Source organism: Emys orbicularis, chromosome 10, assembly GCF_028017835.1.
Source record: "Emys orbicularis isolate rEmyOrb1 chromosome 10, rEmyOrb1.hap1, whole genome shotgun sequence".
Taxonomy (NCBI): domain Eukaryota; kingdom Metazoa; phylum Chordata; order Testudines; family Emydidae; genus Emys; species Emys orbicularis.
In genome coordinates this window covers 40,403,386-40,419,440 of record NC_088692.1, presented here as the reverse complement: position 1 = coordinate 40,419,440, position 16,055 = coordinate 40,403,386, and the positions used below count along the sequence as shown (strand labels likewise).

Below are 16,055 nucleotides of genomic sequence, written 5' to 3'. Positions count from 1 at the left end.
AGCGTTGACAGGCTGTGAAATCTGTGTTGTGGGAGGAGCGCACACACATGCAGTGCATTGAGATCGGCCCCTATATACTCCAAGTACTGTACCAGAGTTAAGGTTGACTTTTTGATGTTGATTTGTAGCCCTAGCTTCATGAATAACCCCACTGTCCTGTGGGTGGGCCATAGGGCGTCTCTGAAGGAGCGGGCCCTGAAGAGACAGTCATCCAAGTATGGGTAGATCATGATCCCCAGGGTGCATAGGAGAGCCACTACTGTGGAAAATACTCTGGGAGCCAAAAGAGGCCAAAAGGGTAATGATCCTGACCTAGGGTAAGCCAGAGGAATTGTCTGGAAGATGATAGAATTGATATGTGGAAATAGGCATCCTGAAGGTTGAGAGCTGAGAACCAATCTCCTTATTCCACAGATGGAATAATCACTGGTAGTGTGACCATCTAGAATTTTTTGAGCCTTCACATATTTCTTCAATGCTCTAAGATCCAGTATGGGTCTCCAACCTCCCTTTTTCTTGGGGATCAGGAAATATCAGGAATAAAATCCTTTGCCTCAGAGATGTGCGCGAACAGGTTCTATGGCTCTTAGAGATAGGAGGTGATTTATTTCCTGTCTTAATAGTCTCTTGTGAGAAGGATCCCTGAAGAGAGACAGAGAGGAAGAGTAGAGAGGATGGAGGGAGGTGAAGTGGACAGAATACCCATGGGAGATAATTTCCAAAACGCATCTGTCGAATGTTGTGTTCCCAGCTCTGATGGAACAGAGCCAGACAGCATCCAAAAGGGATGTGAGAGGTCGAGAGAGCTGGTGTTTTAGAGTCTGGCATCAAAATTGGTGTTTTGAGGTGGAAGGCTGTGACATGGAGGCCTGATGGTTTGCGGCTGTAGCAATGTGATGGGTAATTGGGCGGACGTGACTTCTGTGATGGCTGAGGACTAAGTTTCCTTTTTTGTCTGGGCATATAGATCCCCAGCAACTGAAGTGCGACTGTGGAGTATTTCAGAGTGTGGAGTGCAGCACTGGTCTTGTCCACAAACAATTTCAGGCCTTTGAAGGGGAGGTCCTTGACCATCATCTGAATCTCCTTCGGCAGTCTCAAAAGATGCAGCCACGACAGCTGTCAAGATCAAACAGGCTGCAGTTTCCACAGCATCTAATGTGGTCTGGAATGCTGTTTTTGTACGATGGCCTGAAATTGGTCCCTGTGTGACTCCGTCAGGTGATCAATAAAGGTGTTAAGCTTTGCATAATTTGTGCAGTCATATGTGGCCGCTAAGGCTTGGTAGTTTGCAACTCAAAATTGTAAAGTTGCAGAAGAATAGGCCTTCCGCCCAAACCAGTCAAGTCTCTTCCGATTCCTATCATAAGGGGTGGATTTTGAGTAGTCCTAGTGGCCATGGGAGTTCACCGAATTCACCACGATGCAATTAGGTGGTGGGTGGGAGAAGACATAATACTTCTTGTTGGCCCATTTGCACGTTGGTTTGGCCGATGCTGGAGTTTGCCACATGAGTTTGGCTGGATCCAAAAGCGCCTCGTCAATGAGGAGGGCGATCTTTGAGGAGGAGGGTGTATGTAAAATGTCCAGCAGCTTCTGGTGGGTGTCCCTCACCTTCTTGAGAGGGATTTGTAATGTATCTGCACCCTCTTTGTAAGATCCTGAAAGCACCTAAAATTTTCTGTCATGAAAGGAGGAGGGGACATCACTTCCTCATCTGGAGAGGAGGAAGAGAAATTAGTTGATGGTGTGGTCTCCTCTTTTAGCTAGATCTCCTGTTGTTCGGATATTTCCTCAGGAGTTGCTGAGGCTCTAGATGTAGAGGCAAAAGGAGAGCGCCTCACGGATTCCCAGTGTGTGACTGTGATGGGATCCCAGGGTATAATCTGGAACTGGGGTACTGCTGTGCCCCCTTAACTCTCCAGCCTGGGCTGTCTCTCACAATGCTTTGCTAGTGACAAGCAGCAAACCCCTCTAGGCGAGGTTATCACTCAGTACAACAGCATGTGGAGCCCCACACTCAGCTGAATTGCATGAATGTTCCCTGAGCCACTCATGAATATCACAGAGAAAGGAACCAGCAAATCTGCCAAGCCCCCAGAACTGTATCGTCTTGCCCGGTCAGAAGTGTGACCAGTATAAGTTCGTTACCCGGTCCACCCTCTCTCAGTGTGGAGAGGACACACACTAGCCTTCGTAACCTGAGCAAAGATTTCCCAAGCACTTCAACCAAAAAACACCGTTTTAGGTAAAATATAAAACAGATTTATTAACTACAGAAAGATAGATTTTAAGTGATTATAAGTGGTAGGCTTAAAAGTTCAGAGATAGTTACCAAAGAAAATAAAAACTAAGCACACAGTCTAAATCCTAGACCTTATTAGACTGAGCAATATTTGGATCAAACAGTTTCTCTCACCCCACTGGATGTTGCAAGTAGGTTACAGTCCTTAATACACAGGCTTTCCCTTTAAGCCTTGGACCAGTTTCCTCAGTTCAAGTCTTTGTCTTCCCAGCATTCTTCTTCCCTTCAGCATAGGTGGGAGAAGAAAAAGGTGAACAGTGGCATCACAAGGACCTTATTTTATACTCTTAGTCCATGCCTCTGGAAAAAATACTAGCCCAGGCATGCCTGATGTGCCTTGCGGAGTTACAGGGTTGAGCAATCCCCATTGTGTGGTGCTTCTCTTACACAGTTGTAAATCCCTTGTTTACAACTCCCCTGCTGATTAATGGTCTTTTAACACCTGTATGGGTGTGGATCACCTCCTTTGTTGCCACTGGATAACTAACAATGGATGATGCCCAAATTTGCAACATATTTCAATAACCACTATACAGCAAAATCTCATAAGATCATACACACTGATGTACATATTTTCATAAGATCATGATTTTTTCTATGATATATTATATGGCACGCTTTGTATGAAATATCAAAATCATATATAAATGATGAATATGGGGATTACAGGGCACTACTTTGAGGTACACAGTTCTACAGTGACCCTGGATGCCTGGGAGGCCTGGTGTGGCCACTGTGGCAGTGGAAAGGGCATGGGTGGCAGAGCCCATGGCTGGTCATACCGTGGGGTTGGGATCCAGAGTGAAAATGTGCCTGGGAAGGTCCGAGCTGATGGTGGGAGGGAGCATAATGTGAGTGAGAGAGAACCTCCTGCTGGCCGCTATCATTTGGAGGTGCAGATAAGGAGACTGGAGGCAAACTGCTCAGTACTGGTGGTGATTTAGGGTTTGAGATGCATCCAGTACTGAGTAAAGGAAACTCTGGGGTTTCAGATATCACCAGGTTCTTAGAAAATCTGAATTCCTGCAGTGCCATGGTCATCAGTACTGTCAGGGCTTGCCAGTGCTGACTCGTCAGTACCGAAGCAATCGGCGATCTTGACCAGGATGAGTGGTCCAATGAGGTTTAGTTGGTTTTGGTACTGAGGGTTTCCGTATCGGTGCCAACTTCCCATAGGCAGTACTGTCTGTGCTTCTGTCTGACAGGCAGTACCACTACCTCAGCACCCGTGCCCAGAGGGTCCTTAGGCTTACTCCAGGTGTCCTCACTGGATGACCCACACGACTTGTTTAGGAGCCATCGGTACCAAAGTGACCGAATGTGATGGGGATCTCCTCTAGCTGGTTAGGGACTCACTGTGAGGGCTTGTGGCTCTCTTTTTGGAGAGGTTTCACAGGGAATCTGAAGGTTTCTTCCTCAGTTCAACCGCTTTGGAAGTAGAAGGCTGCAGTGATGGCTCTCATCGCTGAGGAGACTCAGGACCCAGGTCAACTGCAGGTTGCAGAGCTCCCACCATCAGAAGTAGTTTTAGCTTTATTTCCCAGTTTTTCCAGGATCTGGCTTTCAGTTGCTGGCACAAAACACACTTTTGGGGAATGTGGGCCTCCCAGAGGCACCATATGCAGCAGGACTATCCATCTGTTACAAGTATGGACTCCTTACAGGAGAAGCACCTCTTCAACCTGAGGGAGCTGGGCATGCCCCTTGATGGGGGCAATCCCCAGTAAAGGGGGAAAAAGTAAAATAAAAACTTGGGGGGGTGGAAGGTAAAAGAATAGCAATGGACCCTATCACCTAAGAAAACGCACACGAAAACACTAAGGCTATGTCTATGCTGCACTTTTGTTAAACTTCTGTTGGTTAGTGTGTGGGGGGAAAAACCCACCCCTAACTGACAAAAGTTTTAGTGACAAAAAACGCTGGTATGGACAGTGCTTTGTTGGCAGGAGATGCTCTCCTGCCAACAAAGCTTCTGCTTCTCATGGGGGGTGGCTTTATTTTGCAGGCAGGAGAGATCTCCTGCTGGCAAAGAGCAGCTACACTGCATACCTTAGCCGCTGTAAGGTACGCAGTGTAGACATAGTCATTCTTAAGCTAAGAAAGGATTTCTAAAGATCTAAAGTATCTGTGAACGGACTGCTAATCGCACCATCTCTAGCCAGGAGTGGTTGGGAAGGAAGTAAAGGCGGCTCGCTGCGCATAATTAATTAGCCTACAGGCAGAGCACGAGGAGAGAGCACGTGTGTGGGCCGAACGGACACTGCTACTGAAGATCTCCGATCAGAAACACAGGGACGCATACACACCTACAGTGGAGCACCCATAGGGACACTACTCAAAGAAGAATCCTTGTTCCCTACGACTCTTCAGTTTTATTTCCCCAGAGGACATGACAGAGAAAGCTAAACTCTTATTTTTAGGTTTCAGAGTGGTAGCCGTGTTAGTCTGTATCAGCAAAAAGAACGAGGAGTACTTGTGGCACCTTAGAGACTAACAAATTTATTTGAGCATAAGCTTTCGTGGGCTAAAACCCACTTCATTGGATGCATGCAGTGGAAAATACAGTAGGAAGATATATATACACAGAGAACATGAAAAAATGGGTGTTGCCATACCAACTGTAACGAGAGTAATTCATTAAGGTGAGCTATTATCAGCAGGAGGGGAAAAAAACTTTTGTAGTGATAATCAGGATGGCCCATTTCCAACTGTTGACAAGAAGGTGTGAGTAACAGTAGGGGAAAAAATTAGCATGGGGAAACAGTTTTTACTTTGTATAATGACCCATCCACTCCCAGTCTTTATTCAAGCCTAATTTAATGGTGTCTAATTCCAATTCTGCAGTTTCTCGTTGGAGTCTTGCGACTGAGATCTGTAACTGAGTGACCAGGGAGGTTGAAGTGTTCTCCGACTGGTTTTTGAATGTTATAATTCTTGACGTCTGATTTGTGTCCATTTATTCTTTTGCACAGAGACTGTCCGGTTTGGCCAATGATAATAGCTCACCTTAATTAATTACTCTAGTTATAGTGTGTATATATCTTCCTACTGTATTTTCCACTGCATGCATTCAATGAAGTGGGTTTTAGCCCACGAAAGCTTATGCTCAAATAAATTTGTTAGTCTCTAAGGTGCCACAAGTACTCCTCATTCTTCTTATTTTTAGGAAAACCTCACTGACGGTCTACACAGCAAGCAAACAAACTCCAGACTCAGTCAATTTCTCTGACCTGTACCACCAATGGCTTCCGCAGGTGCCTGTTCCGCAATCTCCTTGGTTTTGGCAAGAAGTAGTCTGACTGCATCTAGGGGTGGGGAGGGGGGAGGGAAGAGAAAGAGAAAGGAAACATATTACACAGTATTTTGACCACCCAGTCATGAAAAATTCCTCCCTACACTCTGTTGATGAATAACGTATCTATTAAAGACACCAGAAACAAAACAACAGCTCTTTACCAAAACACCCCAGCAAGAAGCTGGGAATGGGCAACAGGATGGATCACTTGATTACCTGTTCTGTTCATTCCCTCTGAAGCACCTGGCATTGGCCACTGTCGGAAGACAGGATACTGGGCTAGATGGACCTTTGGTCTGACCCAGTATGACCGTTCTTAAGTTTCAAACCAGTCTAAAGTTCTTCATGCCAAAACTACCTGCAGACCATATATACCTCCCTCATCTTTGGTGTATGTACAGAGTATTGAAAATGTATATTATTCTAACTGCAGGCTGCTTAAAGTTAGACTTCAATGAGGGAAAAGCTCCACTGAACTATGTACACTATGTTTAATTTCCCTAAACTAGAAATTGATACTTTAAGGTCATCTTCCAGGTCTCTGCAGCATTGAAGCAGCTTGGTCCAACTGACCGGGCATTAGACTGGGAATCAGGAGACCTGGGTTCTATTCCTGAGTCTGCTCCCAACTTGCTGTGAGACTCTGGGCAAGTCACCTCACCTCTACATGCTTCTGCCTCCCCTGCTCCCCCATACTTGGTCTGTTTGTCTATCTACACTTAGGCAGTTTGGGGCAGGCCCAGTCTCACTGCATGTTTGTAGAAGGTCTAGCACAATGGGGCCCTGATCTCTTTTAGGGCCTCTAGGAACTACTCCAATAACTTTTTCTGTCAGGAATACTCATTTTGTAAACTGAGCAATACATTCTTTTACCAGCTTTATGGGGAGGAAGCTCACTCCCAAAGGAAATGTTTTACTAACTACTCATCTATCATGGTTTGGTATGAGGTTACTTACCTGTTACTGGAGGTTCCTGGAGATGAACCTGTATTCCGCTGTGGATTACACATGCGCAACAGGCACTCAGAATTTGAAAGTAGTGTCTGTTGAGCCACACATCCGCCCCAACTTGCTTCGTGCTTCTGTCTGTAGTGACAAAGGGCAGGGCAGATCGCATCTCCAGTTCCTTCTCCAATGTGAATCTGGCAGATCCGAAGCAGAGGAGGAGGAGAGCGGGAAGTGGAATACAGATGGTGACCACCCATCTCGAAGAACCTCTAGTTAGAGGTAAGTAACCTCTTCAAGTGATGGTCCCTATCGTTATTCCATTGTGGGTGACTGACAAGCAGTACCTATGTAGGAGGAGGGTGTGAGGATGACAACAGAAGGGTCGTGTGGAGAACCACCATGCGAAAGGAGTCATCTGCCATCAAGTCCTGCACCTGGACTTCCTGATTGTTTTTGTTCTCTGTAGGTAAAAGGTCAAAGCCTATCAGACACTGAGGGGAGACAGGGATGGTCTAGACAGTATTTGGTCCTGCCATGAGGGCAGGGGACTGGACTCTGACTTCTCGAGGTCCCTTCCAGTCCTAGAATCTAGGAATCTATGGGTGTGTGGGAAGAAAACAGGTAGGTGAATGGATTGGTTAATATGAAACCTTTGGTAATAAATAAAATTTCAGGAGTAGGTGCAGAGACTTTATCCTTGAAGAATATTGTAAATGGCAGGTCCACCATCATAGTCCTTAGTTCACCAACCCTTCTCGGTTAAGTGATGGCAACAAGGCAGGTGACCTTCATGGAGAGGAGGAACATGGAGCAGGACGCCACTGGCTCAAAGGGGGATTTTGTCAATACTGAAAATATCAGATTCAGGTCCCACTGAGGTGTGATCATTTGTACAGTGGGAAGGTTCTCAGGAGGCCTTTCTAAAATCTATCGGTTACTGGGTGTGTAAAAACTGAGTAACCCTCTGTTGGAGGACGGAACACACTAATTGCTGCTAGATAGACTTGCAAGCAGCGGAGAGTGAGACCTGGTATCTTTAGGGACAGAATGTAGTCCAGGATTAGGGAAATCTCTGCAGCTTCTGGAATCACACCTTTATGCTGTGGGACGTTGCGGGGTTCCCATGGCATGGGGCACCAGCAGCTCCAAGGAAGGTGATGAGATAGCTCAGTGATTTGAGCATTGGCCTGCTAAACCCAGGGTTGTGAGTTCAATCCTTGAGGGGGCCACTTAAGGATCTGGGGCAAAATCAGTACTTGGTCCTGCTAGTGAAGGCAGGGGGCTGGACTCGATGACCTTTCGGGGTCCCTTCCAGTTCTATGAGATAGGTATATCTCCATATAGAAGATAGTTACTACCATGGTTGTGCCAGTCTCTGTGGTGGTGCATAGGAGTGGTATGGGAAAGGCGATTCTTCAGTCAGTACAGATTCATCCGAAAAAGAGGACTGGTTCCAAAGGCAGTACCATTGGAGCCAATGGAGAGGTGTATAGCATACATGTGAGGGGGCGATAGCCCCTGTACCACAGGCACGTCTTATGACAGAGATCTGAGTTCCCTGGAAGTGGAAGGACCCGATGGGAGGAGATGACTATGGATCCAGTAAAGCAAAGACATCTTGGGGTGCAGCCACAGCTCAGGATCTCCCTGGCAGAAGGGACACTACACTCTCATTTTTGGCCGCTGGTACTGATGCTTTACTGGTGCTGGAGGGTCTCACGTTTTGTGAGGTGCCGGAGATGGCGGTACCAAGCGGTCCACTGCCTGGAACCAGTGTTCTCACTGTTTGTGGGCCTTTTTCTTGTGCCTGTGGAACGTAGAACATATGTTGTCCCATTGGGCCGAGCTGGTGGAAGGAATGTTTCTTTGAGGTAAGACTTGAAGGAAAATTTAGTCCCACGCTTATGGGAGTGCTTCCTAATCTCCCAAATAGGCCCCTGACATCAGCTCTGTGGGGGTGGCTCCGCCGTTACCAGAGTTGGATGTAGTAGCAGCAGGAGGCACACTCCTCACTGATTCTGGCAGATGTTTGGGGGATTCTCCAGGCTGGGTCTCATGGCCTTCTCCAGGAGATACTTCCGGAGACAAAGTGCTTGACCTTCTCTGCTACAGCTGGGAAAAGACTGACAAACACTGCACCTAGCTGCAATGAGAGCTTCTTCCAGGCTGTAGAGACAGCACTGGTGGTCATCGCTGACTGAGAAGGATTGCAGGCAGGAGGTGCAGTTTGAAATGCTGGGCATAGTCCGGTACTCGAATGAGGTATAGGAGGCATGGGGACAAGGGGGAAGTTGCTGACCTCTATTCTGAACTGTTAAAACTACAACTAAAACTGAAAACTATGTACAATTAAAGGTATTAGAGCTGCATCAGAGATGACGACACTGGAGGTTCCAACCCAGACCACGTAGCGGTGAGAAGGAACTGGAGATGCCGTCGGTCTGCCGTGACTTTTATCACCTCGAACAGAAGCACGAGGTGAATCAGGGTGCATGTGCAGATCAACGGACACTTCTTTCAAATTCTCTGACTCTGGGTGCATGTGTAACCCACAGTGGAATACAACAGGGACCATCACTCGAAGAAGAACAAGTAGTTATTGAGTCAACAAAACTTGATGGGACATTTCAAACTTTGATAAATAAAGACAGATATCAACTAGTTTTTCTACATGTGTAAATAAGACAGAACTTTGGCTTCAACTGGTGAACTTTAATTAGCAAAGTGCCAGTGAAACGGCATTCTGGCTTTCAAGTTGGTGTAGCTTTGAAGCTCAGCTGTATGCTCAAGCACCTGACAAGCTTCTTCCAGTGTAATGTCAGGTCTGAACACTGCTGGAGGCATTTCTTCGTAAGGAAGACGATGCTTTTTAATATTCAAATCAGTCATTCTTGGACCAGTAGGATTTTAATCCCCACCAGGAGCTTAGTCAGGCTCCAGCATGCTACATTTTTTGTTCACTGGTCTCTGTAAGAGGGCGTGCCTGTCTGTAGTGCCCCCTGCTGGCCAAGTGTGGCTCTGTAGAGGCCTGTCTCAATTTCCCCTTCTTTCAGGACTCAAACTCCACACAGGCTCTCTCATGGCTAACACCATCCTTGCTTCAGACTGGTTCAATAACAAACAGTTCACAGCAATTCTCAAAGTCCCACAATAAAGTCCATCACCACAACACGAAAGTTCATATTCAGCCAGTTCCGGAGGTCTTCTGTCCCAGTCTGCTCTCCACCAAGCAGCCACTCCCTGCGCTTCCTAGCTGGAGATCGGCCTTCAATTCTTTTTCTCTGGATCAGAAAAATCAGCAGGCAACCCCTCTTTGGGCTCTCTTGGCCCTCCCCTGGTTACTCTGGGTCTCCTGTGGGAGCCTCCTGCTCTCCACAGCCTCTGTCACAGCTTCTTCCTCTAGCTGCACCCTTACCTCTCTGGGTTGAGACATCTGTGGGTAGCCTATCTTCTCCTGCTGCTGTCTCCCCCTATATAAGGCCCAGGTGCCATCCCTTAAACCCAGTTGGGCAGCAGGTAATCAGTCAGAGGTGCACTGGACCCTGCTCCCTCTTAAAGGTGCCAGTCACCCTGCAACAGTTTCACTTACACTAATTGTGTCCAAGTGCTGTCGGAAGGTCAGTTCTGCTTCCTTGCTAGGCAAGAACAGCTTTCCATGTCGGCTATTAGGTGGTAGAGTCGTGGGAACTGCAAAGAGCCCACCGTCTGCATCAGCTCCTCCAGAACTTGAGGGACCAGCCGCCAAGAGAGGTCTAGGGGGGTTCCTCAAACCTGGAAGATTTTAATCAACCATTTAACAAAATAAAAACTAATGGAATTATATTTAGTAGATGGAGAACAGAACTGGGAGTCAGGACTCCTAGATTATATTCCGGGCTCTGCTACTGACTGACTCACTGTGTGACCCTGGGCAACTCTCAATCTTTGTGCTTCAGTCTCCCCATCTATACAATGGGGATACACTTATCTACTTCACAGTGATATTGCGACTCATTCATTTGCTTTGAGATCTTTGGATGAAAAGAGTTAACCAAAAGCAACACATTAATACAGACACGGACATCTATGGATCTGATTCAGTGTTTCACATGACTATACTGAGAAGTGTCTCTCTTATATTTGCTGAAACAGTTGAGGGCGGGTTTCCCAAATGGTAGATGTACATGACTAATACTTTCACTAGCAAAAGGAGTGTAATGCAAATATGGCCTCAGTGTCCAAGACTCTGTATTGTTTATTTCTGGTTCAGATTGATACTGTATTTGAAAAAACTAAAGTATGAAATATAGTTGAACAACAAGGTAAATACAAGGGTACAATCCCTATGTAAGTTTCTGATTACAGTAAATTGAGAGACCATTGCTCAGTTCACTAGAAACACCCCGCCACTATTCCCAGAGGTACAAGGCAATAGATTTTTGCATAATTAAATACGGTTATGATGGTTTTGTGATAATTTCATTTTTTGAAAATTAAATGTAAATGGAAAATATCTTGGTTTGGACAACAATGCAATGTCACACTCCCAGCAGCCAATCAATTTTGAAAACACACTGGCTGAAATCCAATATTGCTAATATGCTATGATGACAACTGGAAAGTGTGTGAAATTTACATTGTTCATATAAAATTGGGTCTCTATATAACAGTTTATTATAATGCATAATACTTTACTTAAAGAGTGCTTTGAAGAACATTAATCCTGACTTACCTAGTTTGCAGTGGATATGTTTTCCCCATTTTACAGATGCGGACACTCAGATACATATGAGATAAAAGCGTAGGGCCATATTTCAAATGAGCTCAGCACCCAGGAGCTCCAGCCCTTTTGAAACCATAACTACAATCGTGGATGCTGAACTCTCCTGAGAAATCTATTTCAAGATTTTGAAGAGCTACTGAGCAACACAATTCTCATTGACTTCAATGAGACAGTTTAAAAAAATAAAATAAAATAAATTCATAGTAATTTGGTTAAGGCCACACAAGTCAGTGGCAGTGGCCAGGTTCAGTTAACTAGGCCACACCATCCTTTCTAAAAATCACCTAGAGGTTTTGGTTACAAACCAGGAGAGCAAAGCCCACATGGTTTGTGATGCTACTAGTTACCAATTTTTATTTGGTAAAAAGAGTTAAACAAAATTGACAGCAGAAGGTATTTTCTTATATAAAACAGTAAAAAGGGGTATCAAATGTACAAAGTAAGACACCATTCAGTGGATGCAATATAGTTTATGGGATCAAATTTAATTTTGTTTAAACTTTCTAGTTCACACTGTATCTCTCCTACTGCTCTGCTTGTTTTTCCCCAACAGTGTACAATCCCCTTTTTCCTCATCCTGGCCTCCTTTGCTGCTGCTCTGAAGCTGCCTGTTAGTTAAGGCTTTCAATTCCCCTTAGACTTAGAGTGTGCACAAGCTGGCTTTCAAATTGTTACTTTCTGTTGGAAAAGCAAACTCAATTTAGCTATAAGAAGAAGTTAGAAGTCAGAAAGGCTCAGGATAAAAAGCACTGAGAAACGACAGCTAGAAGGTTCATTTCTAAAAACCTGACAATTTATTTTCTGGCAGCCATTATACTGCAGACTTTTAATAGCACTTTATGCATGGATGAGATGGAGTTTGTTACTGTGTACTAACAAAGTTATTATTCAGACCACTGAAAATACATCTTAGATTTACTATCTGGGAGTAATTTCCAAATTCAGCACCCAGATCAATGCTACTAAGAACCGTACTGATAGTGTAAAAAACTACTTACATTCAAGTTATGATTTTACATTATTTTCACCTTAGTGAGTAAAATCCTGTAACATAAAAGTGGCACTATATCTCTATATGTTGTGATTAGCAGGTGTGAATGATGCAGGCTAACGTATAAATAGTAAGAGATAATTGTATGTGAACATGAAGCTATATAGAAGCAGGCACCTTTTTTTTTTATTTCTAAGGGACAGATATACAATATAATATCTCAATTAGAGCTGTGTAAATACTGGATTTTCTGTTTCACTGGCAGGAACATCATTTCAGATTTTGGTGGCGGGAGCAACTTTAACCATGATTCCAGGGGCTACTTAAGCACCTGAAAACTTACTTTGCAGATGATAGGTATAGTGCTCCTGTCAGCTAATTTCTAAGTTAACTCCTATATAAAGAAAGAAAATTAAATGAATATCTGACATCTTGTGGCTAGTCACTTAAGGGACACTGTTTAACATTGGAATAGATCATTTCACTTTTGGAAACATCCTACTAGGAGAAGGCCTGGTGATTTTATACTGCAGCTGCATGGAGCTCTAGGGGTGTTACCAAAGGCCTGGTCTATACTGGGGGGTGGGGGGGGGGGAAATCGATCTAAGTTACGCAACTTCAGCTATGTGAATAACGTAGCTGGAGTTGACGTACTTAGATCTACTCACTGCGGTGTCTTCACTGCAGTGAGTCGACCGCTGCCGCTCCCCCGTCGACTCTGCCTGCGCCTCTCGCAGCAGCGGAGTACAGGAGTTGACAGGAGAGCGTTCAGGGGTCCATTTATCGCGTCTAGTCTAGACGCAATAAATCAACCCCTGCTGGATCGATCACTGCCCGCCGATCTGGCAGGTAGCATAGACATACCCCAACTACAAATAAAAATAGGCTAGAAACTGACTATAAACAGGAGTGAAACTGACACTTTTAAGTCACTTTCACTTTGGTTTAAAGGCTAGTTATTTTTCAGAAGGCTCTTAAAACAACACTACAGTGATTGAGTTGCAGTTCTCACAGGAAAATAGTTAAAATCGAACACCAAGAGAATTCCACATTTTAAATTTGAGGGAAAAAATTGAGCCTTATTATTTAGAGTTTGTGTGTGTGCATATATAATTTTTTTTTTAAGTACCTCTGTGTTTGGAAGCTGTGCCTCAGTTCCCATTACTGTAACATGGGAATAATAATACTTGCCTGTCTGCCGTATCGAATTATAAGGGAGATAATTATAGAGATCTGTGGGACAGGAACTGGGCCTTCTTAATGGTTTGCATGGTGCTTAGCACAATGGGGGACTCCTACTGATTAAGGTCTTTGGGCACTATTGTAACATTAGTCAGCTGTTGAGATGCCTTCTGGTGGTAGCTGAAGGAGACTTATCTGGCGAGCGGGATGTCGGTGGAGGACAGGTCAATCTCTGTGTTGGCCAGCAGTGCAGCCTTCATCCCCCACGAGCTCAGCACTGCTGGCAGAATTTGCAGCACAGCACGGACACACACCTGTCCTTGAAGCTGCAACTGCCAGTGGTCAAGATGGCTGTGGACCAGAAGGGTCTGTCCACAGTCTCCTCCCAGGGAGAGGTGAGGGTGCTCCCTGCTACTCTGAGAGCAAACTGACCCCCATCCTTCTTCAGCTCGCCCTCCCTCAGGATCCTTGCCCCAGAGACCGTTTCCCTTCAGCTGCTCCTCCCACACTCACTGCTCGCCCCCTCCCTCAGGGTGTAGTCCTATGCCCTCACCTCTCCTTTCCCCTGGTGATTGACTCCCCTTTCCCACCCCACTGCCCCCATTTCTCTTTTCACTAACAAAAAGGTTTTTTACAGTTAGACCTAAAAAATTACTGGGCTCTTTCCTGAAAATTAAAATACACTCGTCTGCAAACAAATGCAATGAAGATTTAAACTAAGGTGAAACTGCTACATATTACTCTATAATGAGAAACACACAGAGCCCTAAGTACTGTGTTTTATAGCATTAATTAAATTGCTTATTAAGGCACTGGCATTACAATAATGATATAAAAAAGCTTGACACCTTCATGGTCTGTTCTGCAAGCCATAAAATGTGTGATGACAAAAGCAACTAGACTGAGAACATTGAAATTCTCTGTCCACACAGTTGCAGCTGACAAGTGACTAACTATCCCCTCTAGTGGAATAAGAAGGCAATTCATGCTCATTCAGTATTCCAACTTGGTAGAATGACACAGGAATGTCTCATTTTAAATGTTATTTTACCTGATCTTAACTAGGGTGACCAGACGTCCCGATTTTATCGGGACTGTCCCGATATTGCCTTGTTTGTCCCGCGTCCTGACCGATGTGCGGTCGTGACACTGGACAAACAAGGAAATGCTCCGGAGCCCAGAAGTGCTCGCCCCCCCACCCCGCCCCGACTCCGCCCAATCCTCCCCCGATTGGCTCCCTCCCTGAATCCCCGCCTCTTCCCCAGGCTCACCATTCCTCCTCCCTCCAGCGCTTGTGGAGGGAGACCCGGAGACGCAAGGGAAGCGCGGGGCCAGGGTGAGTGAGAGTCCGGCCTGGCCCCGAGCAGGCAGGACTCAGTCGGGCGGTAGGGAGAGGAGGGGGGCGGCCCGCAGGGCCAGGCAGCGGCTGTTCTCCCCCCCGGGCAGCGAGACTCGGGAGCAGCCGCTGCTGCAGCTCCCACTGCCGCGGGGGGAGAAAGCGGCCGATGGCCAAGCTCGGCGGCTGCGGCTCTGGCGCCCGGGCCTGCTGCGGGGACCTAGCAGCGCGCACGCTGCGCCCAGCCCAGCCCCTGGCCAGTCGCCTCTGAGCTGCTGCTCAGCTGGTGCTATCCCGCAGCGGCCCCGGGGCGGAGGCATCGGCAGCCCAGCCCCGTTCGTTCCCCTGCGGGACCCGAGCGGGACGGGGGGGGCTGGGGCCTGCTGCCCCCACTCCTCCTCCTGGCCAGGGGCTGGGCTGGGCGCAGCGTGCGCGCTGCTGGGTCCCCGCAGCAGGCCCGGGCGCCAGAGCCGCAGCCGCCGAGCTTGGCCATCGGCCGCTTCCTCCCCCCGCGGCAGTGGGAGCTGCAGCAGCGGCTGCTCCCGAGTCCCGCTGCCCAGGGGGAGAGAACTGCCGCTGCCTGGCCCCACGGGCCGCCCCCCTCCTCTCCCTACCGCCCGACTGAGTCCTGCCTGCTCAGGGCCAGGCCGGACTCTCACTCACCCTGGCCCCGCGCTTCCCCTGCATCTCCCGGGCCTCCCTCCAGCGCTTGTGGAGGAAGGGTGTTTTTTGTTTTGTTTTGTTTTTTGCCCTGCCCCCCCCCCCGCCACGCCCCACCCCGCCACCCTCCCCTCCTCCCTCCCCCCCCGCGTCCCGATATTTGACTTGGGTGATCTGGTCACCCTAATCTTAACCAACATACTTATTATCCCCACATCCTTCACCCTTATAAAACACTGTACAATCCAACATCAGTCATTATCTCACAGAAGCAAGCTTTCCCAGGAAGACTGACTAGTGAGCGGCTTCCTTGATTGGAAAATGTTTTAAAGTCACGTAATGTTAACCTACAGCATTCCCACATGTAAATTCATTATTGAGGTGGGTAGTTTGTAGGATTCAAAAAAATAAACCTGTATACAAGTAACTTGTAGTCACTCTAGATAAATTACCAGGGATATGTGTCTTCTTCAACTGTCAAGAATGAATTATCATCCCTTCCCAACCAGACACAGAAATAATATTGCAGAACAGACCAGGTGCATTATGGGTAAGTTTAAGATTTTTGTCCCGGTT

At 46.6% G+C, this 16,055-nt stretch overlaps 1 protein-coding gene across 1 annotated transcript in view; it reads right to left on the bottom strand.

Moving 5' to 3' along the window:
* Positions 1-16,055, bottom strand: part of CRAMP1 (cramped chromatin regulator homolog 1) — a 103,278-nt gene that overhangs the window by 23,758 nt on the left and 63,465 nt on the right. Inside the window, exons 13-14 of the mRNA XM_065412180.1 lie at positions 10,138-10,319; positions 5,536-5,610 (exon numbers count right to left, since the gene is read on the bottom strand). Of these exons, the coding sequence (XP_065268252.1) occupies positions 5,536-5,610; positions 10,138-10,319 (257 nt within the window). The remainder of the gene's footprint in view (positions 1-5,535; positions 5,611-10,137; positions 10,320-16,055) is intronic.